Source organism: Medicago sativa, chromosome 1 (assembly GCF_051527215.1).
Source record: "Medicago sativa cultivar Bolivia chromosome 1, Bolivia_mono, whole genome shotgun sequence".
NCBI classification, from domain to species: Eukaryota; Viridiplantae; Streptophyta; class Magnoliopsida; order Fabales; family Fabaceae; genus Medicago; species Medicago sativa.
In genome coordinates this window covers 8,193,360-8,213,943 of record NC_140749.1, presented here as the reverse complement: position 1 = coordinate 8,213,943, position 20,584 = coordinate 8,193,360, and the positions used below count along the sequence as shown (strand labels likewise).

The following is a 20,584-nucleotide window of genomic DNA, read 5'->3' as shown; positions in this document are numbered from 1 at the left end:
GTTGCGTAGTTACAACAAAGATAGTAAAAAACTTCAGAGAATTCATATATATTTATTATAAAAAGTAATATCATGACATGATATTATAGTAGAAAATAATTATATTTCAATGTATGATTAATGTTCTATAATATTATTATAGTAGAAAAAAATTAATATATATTTAGACAATAATTTTTTTGTTTAATCTCAGTAGCCAGCAGGGGTGGATCTAGACATTTGATATTGGTGTGGCAAAACTTTCAAAGCAACTATATATATGACATGATATTATAGTAGAAAATAATTATATTTCAATGTATGATTAATGTTCTATAATATTATTATAGTAGAAAAAAATTAATATATAAATTATATTTAGACAATTATTTTTTTTGTTTAATCTCAGTATCCAACAGGGGTGGATCTAGACATTTGATATTGGTGTGACAAAACTTTCAAAGCAACTATATATATTAACAAAGTAGACCATTTCAAAACTGCAACTCGATAGGAGTTGAACACAGGTCAAACGAATCATCCATCAAGCATAAACCGCTAGGCCAAGAGAGAAACCTATGATATGTGAGCGACTTATATTATATATATATATATATATATATATATATATATATATATATATATATATATATATATAATTATTTAAGTAAAGTATATGAAAAAAAAAAAGGGAAATAATCTGGTGTGGCAACTGCCACACCATGTTTCACAGTGGATCCAATCCGCCCCTGGTAGCCAGCCCAATGACCGACCAATTCAAAGGATCCAAGAGATTTTAATTTTTCACCCTTCAAGATTCTTGCGCTTCCTCCATGTTTTTTTTACCAATTATATAATCGAAACCAAAAAATACGATCTGAATAATATGATTCAAACCATACCTATACATACGCAAAACCAACTTGTTTCATCATTTTCTAATTTTTGCCCTAAATCTCTTCTAAACACCCAAAATCCGAACTACCGTCCAAAATTCAAACCCTCCCCATCAAGTTATTGAATGTTAGATAGAATATCAAATAAAAGTCTAGAATAGTAGAGTTTTCACCATATGTGAAATGAATAAACTACCAATTGATTCTACAAATCCTCACCATCACTCTAATTAAATTCTAAATTATGTCAATATAATAACTAATAAGAATTCTTTAAAAATATAAAATTGTTTATGTAGTCTGAAATTAATATCAAGATGTTAGAATCTTTTTTTTTTTTTAAGAAACTAAAATGATGTTATATAGCCAAACCAAAGAGCGATTCCAAGCACAAGGCGTGCCTAGGAACCACTACAGAGTTACAGAGTCGGTACACAAAAGCATAGAAAAATAAAGTTAGCCAATGCCCAGACAAGCTAAAGGGCTTGACCACCACCTCTAGGTACCGAACATAAACATGACATTTTTAGCCTTCAGCCACCCTAGAGATAACAATTTGACCTTGTCTAACAAAAGGGAAACAGGAGTAACAATATTATTGAAGATGTTAGAACCTATATTAACAGATTTTTATATACTTTAACGATTAAGTTGATGAGTTTGGTATAACTTGAAGACTATTTGAATACAATTTAGACTTAGAGATCCAATTAAAAAGTGAGTAACAGTTTAAAAAAATCAAATTGATGGATATGGAATTGAATTTGAGAGAATATGTTTTTATTCTGTAATTTACAAGCAAATTAAAGAGTGGATTAGGAAATGATAGGAATTAACGTGGTATGGAACACTTCAACTTCAACAATCAACATATATCACATTACACGTCTTTGCATCACGTGGTAGTGGTGGTGGGAGGGAGTCACTATATTGCTATTTCATTATCACCAATACCACCTTTTAATTTGTAGGTGGTTAACCTACGTACACTATTTAATTTAATATAATTTTAATGGATGAGCTTAATCGGCCCCTTAAAACTAAACGATTTCTTATATGTTTAATGGTGTAGTAAGTTTGATTCCTTAAATTTAAGGAATGACTCTCGTATAGTTTACCCTAAAAATTGGTTCCTTACGACTCAAATATTATCTTTTTTATTACAACTATCATCTCAATAGAAATTAATCATTCTCATCATATTTATACAATGCACCCATTTTGTTTGTTCCAAATTAATTATTATTTTAAAAAAAATTATGATATGAATTAATTGAAATAAAATATAGTAGGTATGTTAATTGCACTTTTGGCCCCCTATCTTTCCAAAACTTGCGGTTACAGCCCCCTAACTAATTTAAATACAAAACAGCCCCCTAAATACAAAACATCCCCCTAAGTATTGAATCTTTGACAGTTTTGGCCCCCCAACGCTGACGTGGCACCCTAAATGAGGTGCCACGTGTCATTTTTTTATTTTTTTTTTGGCCTTGGGGGGCCAAAACTGCCAAAGATTCAATACTTAGGGGGCTGTTTTGTATTTAAATTAGTTAGAGGGCTGTAACCGCAAGTTTTGGAAAGATAGGGGGCCAAAAGTGCAATTAAGCCAAGAATAATTAAGCTGAATTTTATTTTTAATAGAAAATATATTTTTAAAGTAGATTAATTTGAATTTGAAACAATCGAGTGCAAATATTTTAATATTAAAGTCTGAGTTGTTTAAAAAATGCTTAATTTTTATACAATTGGAGTAAAATATTTAAGAGCTCCTAAAAATGATGTAGCACTGTGAAACTAATTTTTAATGGTTATGCAACTCAAAATGTGTGTTCCTCATTTTCTCCCAATTGTTTATGGGAATGACGAACCATTTTGAGTTGCATAACCATTAATCAAATCATATTACTATAAAAAATCATATTACTAACCGTATTTCATCTCCTGTGGTGTATACTGAGCAAAAATTGAAAGAAAAAGGATGTCACTTGACTTATAAGGAACAAATGAATGGAGAGGAAAAGCAAGTGATTATGCTTTAGGTGTGGAGAAATATTCCACATCCATCACATAAATGTGCATATAATAAACAGATGAAATTGGTGGAAATTTAATGCTAGAATCAAGTATTTCTGATATAGAAATGTTGTCAAATAATATAATTTAAATACTGCTACTTGTAGCATTTCTCGTCTGTATCAAAGAATGCCAGTTCAACTATGGTTATGATTGTAATTGTGTATAAATGTGGCAAAGCGCAATTTTTTTCTTTAATTCTCTAAAATAGGAGTACACATCTAACAAGGGATAGAGGCATCAAAGAGATGTGTAGTATTATCAATAGCAACCGAGAAAATTTCAAACATAAATAAATCTAACTTGAGCTATCCTAATGACTTCTATGATTCAAGGACAAACCTTAAATGGTAATTCCGGGGAATTTTGAGCAGATTGAAATCGATTTTTTGAAACAACTGCTTCTGCTATAGGGTGGGGATAAATGCCATGCCACCCTCCATATCCAACTGTCCATTCTAAAAATAAGGGCAATTGGAAAGAAAATGAACAGTTTCAACAATTCCTAATAATATTTACGATGTTTGTGCCAATCTCTTTCTTGGTTTGTTCACACACAGGGACATCTCCAATGTACATGCCAAAGAAAGCCCCTGTAAGTTTAAAAATATCGAACAAGTTCAGTTTGATACTCTAGAGTCTAGAAGGTGCAATACAAGCACATAAGTTATAGTATGACTTACGACACAAATCTTTGCTGTGGACACTTCCAACATGATTGCCACCAACTGTACGGGTAAAAGAAGACTTTCAGTTGTGAACACTATTTATCAAATAATTCAGGTTACATACAAAGATACTACAAAGAAATATGCATATGCCTCCAAATATCAGAGAGAAGGCACACCAAAACAACACACGTCTTTATTCCTTAAATACCCTAAGGCAAACACTAAAGACACAGTTTAAAAGGTCAATTATTATGCCAGCAAAAAATACTTACTTTCAGTAATCAGACGTCCATCGAATGTTCGTTTAAACTCAATAACTGTTCCCTGCAACGTTGCAGTAAAGCTAGTGTAACTACATGACATGATTAGTTATTTAGTATTATTACAAGAAACATATTCGTTGCTTACTTACCAAAGGTATCGGGATATTCTCCGTAAAGTATGAACCAAATGTCCAAAGGCAATGAAAGTCTGTGGATGGATTTGTCTAACCAAAAAGTGGGGTTCGGGAAAAGTTAGAAGTTAGAACTAATCCAGAGTAGAAGTGTTAAAAACTGATTTTTCAAAAGGTAAAGTACCTTAACTAATCGAGCTCTAAGTGATTTCTCAAAAGCGCTGCAGTGAAGAGAGAAAAAATCAGTTCCATGTAGTCGATTTTAATTTTATTAAATCAAATATATGCCAAAAGTCTCAATGCCAAGGCTGCATCAGAGCATTAGAAGAGCAGGCCTGCTCTATTCATCCTCAATTTCGTTGAGGTTGTACTAATCTGAATTCTGAACAATCGGTTCTAAAAATTACTCCCTCCTTTTCAAAATGAGTATCGTTTTAGGTGTTTACACACATATTAAGAAATGCAATGATTAAAAGAAAGAGAATGGTTATTTTACCAAGTTATCCTTATTAACTACTGGTTAGTTTTAAAAGTAATACTTTGGAAGTAGTGTGTTGAGTATTAATTGGAGGGTACAATTGAAAAGAAAAAGTTATTATTGCATTGGAAACTGAAAGTGACATTCATTTTGAAACAAATTTTTTTGGCTAAAGCGACACTCATTTTGAAACGGAGGGAGTACAAAAAAACTAAACTGAACATTATGGTTCAGTAAATTCTTGGTGAGAAAATTCTAACTACTCAATATTGGTGCATAAAAATGTGTAAAATAGAAAGATGGAAAACAAACCAAAATCATGTGGACGGTATAAGCATTCAAAAGTGTTGTTTGAAAACTAAAACTAGCACACTCAAGACTTTTTCTAGATAAAAGCAAGTTTATCAGATATAAGGAATAGAGACCAATCAGGAGAAGGTAAAATATATATTTAAAAATGGCTTAATTACTATTTTGGTCCCTTAAGTTATTTGTTGGTTACATTTTGGTCCCATAAGTTATTAACGTTACAATTTGGTCCCTTAAGTTATTTGTTGGTTACATTTTGGTCTCATAAGTTATTAACGTTACAATTTAGTCCCTTAACTTAATTTTTGGTTTCGTTTTGGTCCCTTAACTTATTTTTTGGTTTCGTTTTTGTACCTTAACTCTAATAACATAAAGGACCAGAGTGGTTGACGGAGGAAGAGTTAAGGTACCAAAACGAAACCAAAAAATAAGTTAAGGGACCAAATTGTAACGTTAATAACTTATGGGACCAAGATGTAACCAACAAATAACTTAAGGGACCAAATTGTAACGTTAATAACTTATGGGACCAAAATGTAACCAACAAATAACTTAAGGGACCAAATCATTAATTAAGCCTTTAAAAATTAAGCAAACATTTATGCAACACTAAGAAAAAAAATTACTTACTCTCTCACGCTGTTAATTTTCATTCCTTTGCAATTTACGACAAGCCTAACAGTCATATTGATATCTTCCCTGCATAAGTAAAAACCCAAAATCAATATTTTATATCATATTCATGAAACCAACCAACAGCTTCTTGAAGTTCACAAACCCCACAGGCACAAATTATTTTGCCAAATCCTACTTAAGGAAATGTAATGCTTGATTCAACCCATCCTTTTATATTTCATAGAAATCCACAAAGTTTGCCAATGTATCTTTTAAAATATTATGTATAATTGAGTATGAAAACCGAGAAAGATCACTTGCATTCAATAACATTTCATGCACATAAAACAAAGTTAGCACAAGATGTTTGAAACCTGAGAAGATCCTGGTAGAAATCATTACGGTCATTCAATTCATCTGCAGAAATTGAAGCATATTTTGGGCCCAACTTCTCACAGAGGGAGTACGGGTGAACATCTGTTAAATAACATCCAAGAGTGACTCAATGTAAAGGGGAACTTTTGCCAACAATAGCACAAACAAAAATCAATAATATTCTTTTTTCCCTTCAAATGGAATGGGAAAATCAAGTATAGAGAAAAGAAAAACTTACAAAATCCAAAGGCATAGACTTTCAGGGTCTTGATTTTAACAATTGTCATGTTTTTGGATCCTGTTCCAACCAGGACCTGAAGCAAATTTAATTGATTAATCATGTGAAAACGAAGGTAAGTATGGAATTTCAAACACACGATATGTTGATAGGCAGAAGAGTGAAATCCAATAAGATTTGAAAAACTAGTATTAGTTACCAAATAACCACATATGCCAGAAATTGAGAAGTAATGCTACCACGCTCTTCCAACCTATTAATTATTAACTATACTGTAACTGTAAGTCATTTTTCAGTAGCTATTTATCACCTCATTTGGTTCATGGTTGAGTTTGGTTAACTGGTGACTCGTTACATGTTTGTGATTTGTTAGCTCTCTGCTAACATACAAGCCCCTCTAGGACTCGGTACATTTCAGTTTCTTCTCTAACCACCGTTCTTTCGACTTCTGTATGTTTTCCCTTTTCTTCTTTATTTTTTTTTTTTTTTTCTTTCTAGATTTTCAATGTTTCTTTGTTAAGAGTCTCACATTGGATGGATAAGGCCTGACAATGTGTTTATAAGTGGGAATAATTCTCACCTTACAAGCCTTATCCATCCAATGTGAGACTCTTAACAAAAAGAAACATTGAAAATCTAGAAAGAAAAAAAAAAATAAAGAAGAAAAAGGAAAACATACAGAAATCGAAAGAACGGTGGTTAGAGAAGAAACTGAAATGTACCGAGTGAAAAGATCTATTGATTTATAAATAGTTTAAGCATCTGCTGATTTCACTAGTAATCGTGTGAAACAGAAGCAAGGTTTGAACCGGAAACACTGAAGAGAACTAGGAAAATGACGGCCAATTTTGGATTGATTTTCTAAGAAAAGTCTGAAAATTTAGGTTGGGCCTAACTCAGAAAATTCACATTGGATGGATAAGGCCTAACCCAACCCAAGATGCTTAAACTATTTATAGATCTGCATTTATCTTTTCCGTCCTGACTTTCTTATATTTGTGAGCATTGAGCAAACTTCCAAGATTTAACCATAGCTTTGCATTTATGAGTAAGCCACCCCAAGATACTAGCTAACTATGTATTTGATAACCAAAAATAACCACTAGACAGCAATCAAGCAAGAATCTAGCAAGAGTATATAACTAAAACTAAAAACTGGTCAATAAAGAAATTCGGCATACAACTGCTGTAAGAGTTAGAAGAGCCAGCAAAGAATAGTAGTAAAACAGATATTAACCTCTGAGCCAAGGCTGGAATTCCGATCTCCAGCTGATAAATTATCCAGAACCACAGGAAATTCGATGCCAGTTTTAGGCTCCACGGTAGAGTTTGCTAGGCTCAACTCGGAAATTGATAGGCGAGGACATCCCCGGCGTTCAACATCCTTAGGCACTTGGTCCATGCCGCCATGCATTTGTACATCAGGATCCTGCATTGGCCCAGACAGTAGATTTGATGACCTAGAAGCAAAATTAAGATAAAATAAGAAAATCAAAAGGACTGAACTGTTGTAAAGCAACAAAACGGAATGGAATAAACATAGACTGTTTGAATTTTGCAGAAATGGATAGAAGGAAATGTCATCAGACCATTATTTGGATATATAAGGGTCCAGTCCATTTACTTCGTCTTCAAATTTTCATTTTTTTTGTCTTCAATACACATACAAGTAGTGCACACATAATCAAGGAGATAATATACAAAGTGAGATGATATACATAGTTGAGAAGTATCATATTTTGAAACGTTGAAAATGCTACAAAGTTATTTTCACCAGTTCCAAAGATGTTATTGATTCTTGCAACACTAATCTCCGTTCTGAATATTATTTCTTTGACTTTGCACATACTGATATGTGTATTTTATTGAAAATTGAAATGAAAATTTAAAACTAAACGAGCCCTAAACTTCTTAAAATTCAAATGAATGAAAAGGAACAAAATGGAGTCTATTGTATTCTACTTCATCCAATACTTTTGTTTTCCCCATTCCCCAGTTTGTGCAATAAGATAAACTCTATTTAAGTTATAAGGGTGACTATATTTGGATACCCCAAAGTCCCCAACACCCATTTCAACACCTCATTTTCTCTATATATCTCTTTTCCTCACATCACTCTCTCCATTTCTTTCTCTCTCAAGGTGCATATGGAATGTATGGGTGTCCATGAAACATTTTCCAATATAATTCATACCATTCTATCAGACTGAAAACCTGATTATAATCATTATATTCCATTCCATCGTCAAAAATCAATCAATAATACAGTAATTCCATCCCATTTGATCTACTTCCATTCTACTCAACCCATAATCAAATATCCAAACAAAACCAAAAGATTAATCAGATAACGAGGTCGTGAGTTCGATCCCAACTCCCACTATAATAATATTAACAATACTAATATCGGTCATTTCACAAAAAAATAAGTAGCAAATTTTTTCAAGCTTAATAGCTATATACACTATTAGACATGCAATCACTTCCATTCTACTCCACTAATGATCACATATCCAAACACAGCCTAACTATCAATCAAATAATTATTAATATCAGTTATTTTCAAGTTTAATAACTAAAAAGTATCAACATTGAATCATATTTCGCCATCATATCATAAAATCATAACACTGTTACAAAAAATGAAATATGAAATGATAATATACATACAAGTTTTGAATTGGCGGCACCAATGCAGCAGCAAGAGAAAGAACAGGAAAAGATTGAATCCTTTTGGCTTCTCTCCAAAACAATCTAACAACAAAACTTGAAATCTTCCCCAAACTCACACGTTCACAAGTTTTCCTCTTCGATCCAAATCCAAAACCAAACCTAGGTGCCACATTATTCGTTATCACAGGCTTAACCTTCAAATTCACATTACAAAAACCACCACCGCCACCGAATCGAAGAGAACCAGCACCACTACCACCGCCGGAAAACCAAAACAACAACGCGCCGGCGAATTTGGAAACGCGGCCGAATGCTTCTTCGATTGCAGAAGTTTCGTAGAAGGTTTTAGAATTATCTAGAAAGAAGAGGAATGGTTCGAATGGGAATAGGTTTGGATCTGAATCCATCCATGATAACCAATCGTTCTTCATTCGTGAATAAGTGATTATGTTGTTTTTTAAAAGCAATGAAGAAATGTGAAACGATTAAGCTTTTGGAGTTGGAAAAGTTTGGAATGAAACGAAAGAGTAAGCAAAATGAAAAAGGAAGAAAATGGAATATTCGTTGGGTATGAAAGGGAAAATCGCGGTGGAGCCAAAAACAATAAAACAAACAAAAATGCGACAATGAAATGAAATGAAAAGCACGTTTGGTAAAATTAATCACTTCTATTAATGGTCGGAAGTAACCGGCCACTTGAGTTTGTTTGACCATGTACTTTCACATGTTGGGTGTCAAATTGTGAAAATTAGGTGGGTATACTATTGGAATGTTATGACTTGACTTATATTGGAACATTAAGCCATGTGGAATGTTTTGCTCATGAATAAAATTGCTATCATATGAAGGGAAAAAAAAAAAAGTGTTTTTTTAAGGAATAAAAAGTGTTTGTTTTAACGGAAAAAAAAGTGTTGATTACGAATAAAATTATTGTCTAGTTTTTTTTGAATGAAAAATTCATTCTCTATTTTATAGGTTAAACTGCACTTTTCGCCTTCTAAGTTTTAAAATGTTGCGATTTTGGTTCCCTATTAAAAACAATGATAATTTTGGCCCTTTTCGTCCCAAAATTGCTGAGAAGACACGTGTCCCAGAACAAGGGTCATAATCGCAACTTTCTGATAAGATAACGGGTCAAAAGATCATATTTTCCTTATGTTAGGGGGGTCAAAAGAGCATATTTCTCTAAACATGGGGTCATTTTTGCTTTTTTTTAATAGGGGACAAAAATCACAACATTTTAAAACTTAGGTGGCGAAAAGTGCAGAGTTTTAGAGTTTGGTCTTTTTACAATCATAATCGGTAGTAGTTCAATTATAACCAATGTGGAATTATCACTCACTATATTTGTCAAAATAAATTGGAATTGTCGAACCAACTCATAATTTTAATGGATTGTCGTAATAAAAAAGAATTTCCAAAGGTGTGTTTGGATTGAGGGTTTAGGAGGAGAAAGGAGGGGAGGACTCACTTTTATTTGTTAAATTATGAACAATGTAAAATGATTTTTTTAAAAAAAATCATTGTATAATGTCCGTAATTTAAAAAAGAAAAGTAAACCCTCCTTTTCCGCCTTCTCTCTAGAATTTACCATGCAGTATCATTGTCTACACTAAAGACAACTCACTAAAGATGAATAATCACAAAAATCCGGTGGTGCAAGGCAAACATGCTCCATTACCAGAGTTCATCAAGGCTAGGTTGTCTAACTCAGTTTCTTTTTACTTCTCCAATATTGATGAAGATACGAAGAAGGGTGAGCTGTGGAAAGTGTTTGGTCGTTGTGGTAAGGTTAAAGATGTCTTTATTCCGGCGAAAATAAATAAAGATGGTGTTAGATTTGGCTTCGTCAGGTTCGCAGCAGATAGCCTGGGGGATGATTTATTGGCTAAATTGGACCAGGTTTGGGTACATTCACTCAAAGTTAAGGTGAATATATCACTGTTTGAGAGGGAAATGGTGGCGGATGCTCAAGTGGATCAGGGTAAGCCGGTTCATATTCAACAATCTGGTGGTGATACTCTTAACCAGAGGGTGCTGGCTGGTAGGTCCTTCGCAGGTCAGGTAGTGAAGGAGGTGGTCTGCGAGGTTCCGGAAGGAAGATTGGAAGAATTATCTCAGAGTGTGGTGGGTCTTCTACTTCCAGGCTTCTGTGTGCAAAAGGTTAGGGAAGCCCTTATAATTGCGGGGATGCCAAATATCAAGGTGCGCTCTTTAGGTGGGAACCAAGTGCTGATAGATTCAGACATTGAAGGTTTGCTTAAAGATTCTTTGCTTGAGAGGAGAGACTGGTGGCTTTCATGGTTCAAAGGATTTTCTAGGTGGTCAGTAAATGCTCCGCCACCAGGACGCTGTGTTTGGTTGAAGATAACTGGTGTTCCGGTCCAGTTGTGGTGTGATGAACCTTTTGCTAATATTGGGGCTTTGTTCGGTGAAGTGCTGGAAGTGGAGTCTGGGAATTTGAATTTTGAGTTTGGTAGGGTGCGTATTATTACTCCATGTGTTAGTCCAGTGGCAGAGACAGTGATGCTGTTGGCGGAGGGGTCTAAGTTCGCTACATATGTCATGGAAGAATTCCCGTTGATGGAGAGCCAACTACGGGTTACGCCGGCAACAGGTGGTTCAAAAGTTGATGGTGGTGCTTATGTCAGAGAGGATGATATCTCAGATGTAGAAGCATAGGCAGAGAACATTGGAGACTCCTCCTCCTCTTCTGGTTGCTCAGATACGTGGCAGCATTGGGTGGAATCAAGGAGAGAAGGGACAACTTATGAGCATGAGGAGGACACTGATAGAAGGAGGAAAGTTTCCTTAGAATATGAAACGGTGAGTCCCATATGCAAAAAGGTTTGTTTAGAAAATTCAACAAACTTGGTGCAGGACAACAATATGTCAGGAACGTGTGGTTTTCTTGGAGGAGTACAACTTGTGCAGGATGGTCAAAGCATGTGTAATGATGGCCATGCTGTAAATTCAACATATGTTTCCTTTACCACACGCGCGTGTGAGCCAATCGCGGAAAAACAAGGAAATCAGCACATGGAACTGTTGGAAACGGGAAATACACTCTCCACTCCAAATGTGTCACGTGGCACTGCTGAACCCAACTCTTTCTTGGGCCTTTCTACAAATGGGCCGGCCTTAGAGTTTCAACCTTCTAGCAGTTTGGACCTCCTCAAACGGTTTGGCACCCCCCCAGCTTCCATCTTCAAATCCTCAGACCGGTTCCCATGGTTTAATGTCACGACTTATTAGTGGTTCCCCGGAACGGGTTGCTAATACTGAGGGTCTGCTTCCAGTCTTTGAGTCTCAAGCGGTGCAAGCTAGTCAGGTAGCTATTCTTGAGGGTGGGTTTCGGCCACAGGTGGTTTTTTCATCACTATCGTCACACGATCAGGATCCGACGGTGATACCCGCTTTCTTCTCTAGAGATGCTAATCATAAGAGAAAAAGGGGAAGGCCTAGGAAGACAGTTAGAGGTGGGCGGAAAGGCAAAACTTCATCGCCATTACTTGGTGATTCTAGCGTTACACGCCAGCTGTTTAAGGATGGAGAACAACATGTTAGCTCGAAGGATTCGTCGGGGAGGCTAGGTGCGGTGATCCCACTTCTGACTTCTCATGCGGCATCAGGTATTCCTTGCCCTATCTCCTCTACCTTTTTTACACACGGTGATGGGGACCCAATGCCGATTTTAGTGGAGGTAGGGACTCCCCTGGGCAGCAACCATACCACTCCACTTATACGTTTATCGTCCCCGAGGGGTTCTCTCTTTGAGGCCCCAGAGATATGTCTATCCGGGAGCCATGTTGGTCCGTCTAATAATTGTATTGCCAAACAAGTTCTTAGTTCGGGTAAGAAGATGGGGGTGTTTTTTAAGATGTTAGATTCTTTAGAGGTGTCTAGGTTAGTAGCCTTGGAGGTTAGAGACAGTGCAACCAAGGCGGCCATAGGGACTGACAAGAGTATTCCATGATAATCGGATCCTTTAATGTTAGAGGGTTAGGGGGTAGGATTAAAAAGAGGAAAGTTAGGGAGTTCATCTCTAATAACCATCTAGATTGTGTGTTGATTCAAGAGACTAAATTGTCTACCGTGTCGGATGCTCTTTGTCATTACCTTTGGGGTAATACTTTTTGTGATTGGAGTTTTACCCCGGCAACAGGTAATAGTGGGGGTATCTTATCTATTTGGTGTAGCTCCAAAGGGAAAGCGTCTTTTTCATTCTCATGGCCTGGTTTTATAGGGGTGTGCTTGGAGTGAGGGGTTCTGAGGCAGAGATGTTTCATTGTTAATATGTATTCAAAATGCTACATTGCGGAGAAAAGGGTTATGTGGGAGAAATTGGTTGATTTTAAAAACTCCTTGGGGGGGATCTATGGTGTGTGGCAGGGGACTTTAATTCGGTTCTTCACGAATCAGAAAGGAGAGGTAACCCTCTGGGAGGTGGTAATGTTATGGGTAGTGAAATCCGCCTCTTCTCAGGTTTTGTTGATAGGATGGGTTTGTTTGATTTCCCTCTGCTCGGAAGACGCTTCACCTGGTGCCAGCCTAATGGACTTGCGATGAGTAGACTTGACCGTTTTCTCCTTTCTGATGGGTGGGGGAATTTTTGGGGTGAGGCGACTCAGTGGGCTTTACCCAGAGATGTTTCTGATCATTGCCCGGTAGTGTTGAGGTACTCCGATCAAATTTGGGTTCCCAAACCATTTAGGTTCAATAATTTCTGGCTAACTAATTGTAAGATAGAGGAGATGGTCAACCAAAGTTGGTCCCGGTCTAGACCCGTCGAATGAATGGCTGTTAGGCTTTCAGCTAAGCTCAAGGCTCTTAAATTTGATCTAAAGGGTTGGCATGCTCAGACCTTCGGTAGGTTGGATGAATGGATTGAGACCCTAGCGGATGCTCTAAAGGTCCTTGATCTCAAGGCAGAAACATCTGGGTTGTCTCCGGCAGAGACGGAAACGCGCTCTACAGGGTTCCATGATTTATGGGATCTTTTAAGAGCTAGAGATTCTAGAATTTTCCAACAATCCAGGACAAAGTGGCTTCGTGAGGGGGATGTTAACTCCAGATTCTTTCATGCTAGTATCAAGATGAGAATTCGAAGGAATTCTATTCTCGCTCTAAGAGTCGGTGATAGATGGGTTGAGAGTGTCCGTGAGGTCCATGAGGAGGTGGTGGAATTCTTTAGGAGTCACTTTACTGATCCTGAAGAGAACCATCCAACCCTAGATGGTGTGCCTATGTCATCACTATCGGTTGTAGAAGCGGAGGGGCTGTCTATTCCCTTTAGGGATGATGAGATTACAGATGTTGCGTTATCCTCGGATGGCTCGAAATGCCTGGGTCCAGATGGCTTTAATTTTGCTTTCTACAAGAGATTTTGGGATCTCTTGAAGGGAGAAATCTTTATGATGTTTAATCAATTCTATCACTCGGCGACTCTTCCGCGTAGCTTTTCCTCTTTCTTTGTTACCCTCATCCCGAAAGTTCATTCCCCGTCTAGTTTAGGTGATTACCGTCCTATATCTCTTTCGGGGTCCCTCTATAAGTTGGTGGCCAAGGTTTTGGCAGGTAGGCTGGCACCTATTATGAATAGACTCATCTCTTCAAACCGATATGCTTTTATTAAGGGTCGTCAGCTTGTGGACGGGGTGGTTGCGGTGAACGAGATCATTGATTTCGCTATGAAGAAAAGGAAAGAATGCCTTATTTTCAAAGTTGATTTTGAGAAAGCTTATGACTCCGTCAGCTGGAGTTTTCTTGAATATATGATGAGGAGAGTTGGGTTCAGTAACAAGTGGTGTAGGTGGATCCGTGCCTGTGTTTGCTGTGGTAATCTCTCGGTGCTTGTCAATGGGTGTCCCACGAAAGAGGTTAATATCCAGAGAGGTCTGAAGCAGGGTGATCCTCTAGCACCGTTCCTCTTTTTGCTGGTGGTTGAGGGCCTTAGTAGTTTGGTTCGGTCGGCTGAAACGTGTGGCCTTTATCATGATTTTAAGGTGGGGAATTCTGGTCTATCTATCTCCAAGTTACAGTATACCTTATTCTTGGGGGAACCTACCGTGCAAAATTTATGGTCCCTGAAAACCATTCTACTGAGCTTTGAGCTCGCGTCGGGTCTCAAGGTTAATTTTTCTAAGAGCTCCGTGATGGGGGTGAATGTGGGGGATGAGTTCCTCGGTCTGGCTGAAAGATTCCTATATTGCAGGATCGGAAGTGTCCCCTTCACCTATCTTGGGTTACCTGTTGGTGCTAACCCTCGTCTTGATAGAACCTGGCAACCTCTCCTTCAGCTACTTACCAGTAGGCTTGGCTCTTGGGGGTACAAATATGTGAGCTTTGGTGATAGAGTTGTTCTTCTTAATTATGTCCTTAATGCTATACCCATCTTTTATATGTCAGTTATGAAGATGCCTGTTAAAGTCTGGAAAAAGATTGTCCGCATCCAGAGGGAATTCTTGTGGGGTGGGGTTAGGCGAAGCAGGAGTATCCCTTGGGTTTCTTGGGCGCTTATATGTAAGCCTAAGCATGAGGGAGGGTTGAGGGTGAGAGATCTTCGTCAGGTTAACCTAGCCCTTTTGGCTAAATGGCGGTGGCGTTTTCTCCTTGAAGAAGGGGGGTTGTGGCGTGATATTCTGATCGTCCGTTATGGTGTTTGTTACCCCTCACCCCATCTGGGTGGCAAGCCTTCCGGCCTTTGTGGTGCTTCACCTTGGTGGTCGGTTATCTCCCTTTTGGGTTCTGATAAGGAAGCGATTGGGGATTGGTTTTCTGATAGTGTGGTGAGGGTGGTTGGTGATGGTCTGACTACCCATTTTTGGCATGATCCGTGGTGTGGCAGCTTTATTCTTAGTGTTAGGTTTAGGCGCCTCTTTCAACTATCCCTACAGGTGGATGGGAAGGTGGGGGATCTTGGTCACTTGGAGGGGACTGATTGGGTTTGGAATCTTAGCTGGAGAAACCCTCTTTTTGTTTGGGAGTTGGATCTGCTGGCGGATCTCCTCTTGGTCGCCTCTAGAGTTACACGGGTTGTTAGGAAAGACGTTTGGTCCTGGAATCATAGTCCTGATTGCCAGTTTTCTGTCAAGTCGGCCTATTCTTTTCTTCTAAAGGGTTTGCCAGATCCGGGGTGTCCTGATGGGGTCGTCCTACAGGCGGTTTCTAGGGTTTAGAAGTCTTAGGCACCTTCCAAAGTGATTGTCTTTTCGTGGCAGCTTCTCCTCGATAGGATCCCTAAACGGACCAACCTTATTAGGCGGGGTGTGCCACTTCCTTTGGATGGGGTGGGGTGTGTTTTTTGTGACAGGCCTTCTGAGACTGCTATCCACCTTTTCCTTTCTTGTCCTTCTTCCTTTCCAGTTTGGTATCAGGTGTCTAAGTGGTTGGGTTGGTAGTTTGTGATGCCATTGGGGTTGGCCCAGCAGTTACAGGCTTTCACAGGTTTAGGTGGAGGGAAGAAAGTGAGGTTAGGGTTGCTTCTTGTTTGGCATGCTGTTATTTGGACCGTTTGGTCTTCCCGAAATGACCGTATCTTTGCTGGTGGCTTACTCCATGAGAATCCAGTGGTTGATAGAGTTAAGCTCCTGGCTTGGAAGTGGTTTAGGGCCAAGTGTCCTGCGAGTTCCTGCTCCCTCTATGAGTGGGAGGTGCAACCCATCCTGTGTTTGAATCAGTAGAGTAGTGTGGTGGTTATGTTTCCTGGGGTTGCATCGGGTTGGGGGTGGTTGTATCTCCCCGTCCTTCCCGGGGTGGCCTTCTGGTTACTTTTCTTGTTTTCTCTATTCCCTGCAGGTGTTGCTGGAGACTTCTTTTGAGGGTGCTGGCATATTTTTAGGGGTTTTTGGGTGTTTTTTTGTTCTTTTTGGTGTAATATTGTAAGGGGTTTTCTAACCTGTGCAATGTTGCACAGTTTAAAGGGCATTAAATACATCATTTGACTCACATAATCTGTCTAATAATTGGTCTTTCCTTGAAAAAGAATTGTTTTCTCTCTCCTATTAACGTTTCAAGTCAAACCTCATTATCTCTAAGAAAACAAACACAATGAAATGCCATTTATGTCCCTCAAGGATTTGTTTTTGCTCTCTCCTAGAAGCAGTCAACGAGAGAATTCACCTTCATGACAGAAAGAACAACCGGTATCTCATACTGACATTGTACTATACACCGTAGGTATTGCGATACATAATGACCTCTTGATCGGAATTTTCGCCGGCGACATAGGCTTTTATCTCATTAAATTTTGACCCGACCCAGATGGATTTGCATCATGAGGTGACCCTTCCACATGGACCTCTAAATTACAGTGAAGTTCGCCGGAGTATTGTGTCAGTAGTGACCGCCGTGACGGCAACGTTGCACAAAGTTAGGATAGAGAGAGGGACAAAAAGAGCATTTCGTTTTGTTTGTTTTCTTGAGACTATGGATGAACCTCTCTGATCTAGACTAGTTAATTGGAAAGTGGAAAAAATCATTTTCAAGGAAAGGCTATTTATTAATTGACAGTTTCTGTGAATAAAAAAGTGTATTTAATGCCCTTTAAGCTGTGCAACATTGCACAGGTTAGAAAAACCCATATTGCAATATTGGAACTTTGTTCCTATTCTTAATATATATATATATATATATATATATATATATATATATTTTGCCATTCAAAAAAAAAAAAAAACCCTCCCTTTCCCTCCCCTCCCCTCCTAAACCCTCCCTCCCTCCAAACACACCCTAAACAAATAGGGTGATTTCTTATTGTGCCCTCTGCACTTCTTCCCCCATCATACAAATATTTTGGATTCTATCTTCCGAACAGGTAAAAGCAAGCAAGAACCCTCCATTTTTTGGATTACAGATATTTTGGATTCTATCTTCCACCACCATGGCACTATTGCTCCTCTTCACTATCCACTTATATTGCATTCTATGTATTTTTGGGTTGAAACTGAAGGAAATCAACTCCGTGCCTTTCATTGATAATGATCAAGAGTACATATAGTTACAATAGGTAGAGTCAAACCTAGGAAAATAATTACAAAATAATGGAGAGTAATTACCTAATAATAACTAACATAATGACTAACATAATTACATAAAGTCAAGCAATAATTATTAACATAATTACATAAAGTCATATTCTATCACACCCCCGCAGTCGAAGCGGGAGGTTCACGGACGCTTAGACTGGTCCGAAAATCATCAAAAAGAACTCGAGGTAGGCCTTTGGTGAAAATGTCAGCAATCTGATGACGAGAAGGAACATGAAGGACGCGTGCCTGGCCACGCGCGACCTTTTCCCGAACAAAGTGAATGTCCATCTCAATATGTTTAGTACGTTGATGCTGCACTGGATTACCAGAAAGGTATATGGCACTAACATTATCACAGTACACCAAAGTAGCTTGGGAAAGTGCGTAGTGAAGCTCTAAGAGAAGATTGCGAAGCCAACACGATTCAGAAACCACATTAGCAACACCCCTGTACTCAGCTTCTGCACTGGAGCGAGAAAGTGTGGGTTATCGTTTGGAAGACCAGGAAATGAGGTTTTCACCAAGAAACACACAATAGCCAGAGGTCGAACGACGGGTGTCAGGACATCCACCCCAATCAGCATCAGTGTAGGAGATAAGTTTCTCAATAGGGGATGAATAAAGATGCAAACCATAGTGTAGGGTGCCCTGAACATAACGCAAGATGCGTTTGAGGGCAAGCATGTGGTCGGTGCAAGGGGCATGCATGTGAAGACACACCTGTTGGACAGCATAAGAGATGTCAGGTCGGGTGAAAGTAAGATACTGCAAGGCTCCTGCAAGACTTCGATATAGAGTAGGATCGTCATATGAAGTGCCGGCGGTGGTACTGAGCTTCTGTTTGGTGTCAACTGGAGTAGCAGAAGGTTTGCACGAGGCCATGCCTGCTCGAGCAATAATATCACTAGCATAAGTACTCTGGCTGAGGAAGAGTCCACCATCATGTCTAGTCACGGAAATGCCCAAGAAGTAACTCAGTGGACCCAAATCCTTCATGGCAAACTCAGATGCAAGGAGTGCCATGATAGATTTTCGAAGATCATGGGAGGAAGTGATGAGGATGATGTCATCAACATAAAGCAAGATGTAAGCCATATCAGAGCCACGTCGGTAGATGAAGAGTGAGTGATCTGAAGTGCTATGCTGAAATCCAATGGTGGAGACAAAGTCAGCAAAGCGCTGGTACCAAGCACGAGGCGCTTGCTTAAGACCATAAAGTGATTTTCGCAATCGACACACATAATCTGGGCGATGAGGATCACGAAAACCTAGTGGCTGATGCATGTATACTGTTTCATGAAGGTCACCATGTAGAAATGCATTTTGAACATCTAGCTGATGAATAGGCCAGGATTTGGATAGTGCAATGGTGAGAACGGTGCGAATCGTCGCCGGTTTTACTACAGGACTGAATGTCTCATCACAATCTACACCTGCAATCTGTGACCTGCCATCACCTACAAGACGAGCCTTGTAACGCTCAAAAACACCATTAGATTTCTTTTTATGACGAAAAATCCACATACAACGAATAATATTAACATCACAAGGTCGTGGAACCAAATCCCACGTATTATTTCTAATAAGAGCATTAAATTCAGACTGCATTGCGGATTTCCAATTAGGGTCAGATAAGGCTAGTTTAGGGTTTTTGGGAAGTGGTGAGATGGTCGGATCATCAATGGTGACAGAAAGGTTAAAGAGTTTTCTGGGTTTGTGGATACCTCGCATGCTACGGGTGGCCATGGTCCTAGTAGGAGGTGCGGGCGGGGCCGGTGGTGTAGGTGATGGAGAGGTATTAGGTGAATCTATAGAGGTGGAAGAAGATGTCATGGTAGGAGAAGTATTAGGGGTTCCGGCCATAGAGGGAGACAGATGGTCAGGTGGCGGACTAGGAGGGTTAGCAGGAAGAGGTTGTAAGGTAGGATTATTCCACTGGTGGACAATATGTGGGTGTAAGTCATCAGTAAAACATTTATAGTCAGGGAGAGGTGGTGAAGATAGTTGGGAAAAGGGGAATTGGGTCTCATCAAAAATTACATGGCGGGAAATAATGATCTTTCTGTGCGACAAATCAAAACATTTATAACCTCTGTGGTTAATGGGATACCCTAAGAAGACACACGGGGTCGAGCGTGGTTGTAGTTTGTTAATGGTAGTTGATGGAAACAAAGGATAACAAAGACAACCAAAGACACGAAGATGTGTGTAGGAGGGGTCACGGTGATACAAGAGTTGGGTTGGAGAGTAATTAGCTAGATTCTTTTGAGGAAGGATATTAAGAAGATATGTGGCCATTTGAAGTGCATGATGCCAAAATGAGGGAGGAACAGACGAATGAGCGAGAAGAGTGCGAATCATGTTGTTAATAGTGCGTATCTTACGTTCCGCCTTGCCATTTTGAGATGATGTGTGAGGGCAAGAGAAACGAAAAATAAGACCATTATCAACACAATATTTATGAAATAGTGAATTATTATATTCACGCCCATTATCACATTGAAAACATTTGACAGTTTGAGAAAATTGTGTGCGAATTTGATTGGAAAGTGAAATGAACATTTCAAAAACTTGAGACTTGTTGCTTATAGGAAATGTCCACAAAAAATCAGAATAATCATCCAAGAATAAAACATAATACCGATGACCAGAGGAACTTAAAATTGGTGATGTCCATAAATCACTGTGTAAAATATCAAATGGCATTAAAGTAACATTTTTGGATGAATTAAAAGGCAACTTAACATGTTTGCCAAACACACAAGAATTACAAATAGTCTTAGTACTCAATTGTTCACTACTAATGAACTTATTTTTATGAAGAGACTGCAAAATAGAAGAACTAGGATGACCA

The 20,584-nt window shown here is 38.4% G+C and overlaps 2 protein-coding genes across 2 annotated transcripts; one reads left to right on the top strand and one right to left on the bottom strand.

The window, feature by feature from the left end:
- Positions 1 to 3,001: 3,001 nt before the first annotated feature.
- FAP2 (Chalcone-flavanone isomerase family protein) lies at positions 3,002 to 9,338 on the bottom strand. Its single transcript, XM_085700795.1, has 10 exons — positions 8,699 to 9,338; positions 7,266 to 7,488; positions 6,029 to 6,104; positions 5,790 to 5,892; positions 5,431 to 5,499; positions 4,198 to 4,234; positions 4,032 to 4,106; positions 3,892 to 3,943; positions 3,632 to 3,676; positions 3,002 to 3,541 (listed from the first exon to the last, which is right to left on the bottom strand). The coding sequence occupies exons 1-10, from the start codon at positions 9,130 to 9,132 to the stop codon at positions 3,444 to 3,446; spliced, it is 1,212 nt and encodes a 403-aa protein (XP_085556921.1). The 5' UTR covers positions 9,133 to 9,338; the 3' UTR covers positions 3,002 to 3,443.
- A 995-nt stretch (positions 9,339 to 10,333) lies between these two features.
- LOC146952294 (uncharacterized) lies at positions 10,334 to 11,383 on the top strand. The gene has a single exon (XM_085737784.1). The coding sequence runs from the start codon at positions 10,334 to 10,336 to the stop codon at positions 11,381 to 11,383; it is 1,050 nt and encodes a 349-aa protein (XP_085593910.1).
- The last annotated feature ends 9,201 nt before the right edge of the window (positions 11,384 to 20,584 follow it).

Excerpts from the sequence above, each read along its gene's own strand:
- LOC146952294 (XM_085737784.1), top strand. The coding sequence starts at position 10,334 with ATGAATAATCACAAAAATCCGGTGGTGCAAGGCAAACATGCTCCATTA.
- FAP2 (XM_085700795.1), bottom strand. The coding sequence starts at position 9,132 with ATGAAGAACGATTGGTTATCATGGATGGATTCAGATCCAAACCTATTC. Across the intron at positions 6,105-7,265 it reads ATTCCAGCCTTGGCTCAGAG|GTCCTGGTTGGAACAGGATC; the intron begins GTTAATATCTGT and ends AATTTGCTTCAG. Across the intron at positions 4,235-5,430 it reads AAAATTAACAGCGTGAGAGA|CGCTTTTGAGAAATCACTTA; the intron begins GTAAGTAATTTT and ends TCTTCACTGCAG.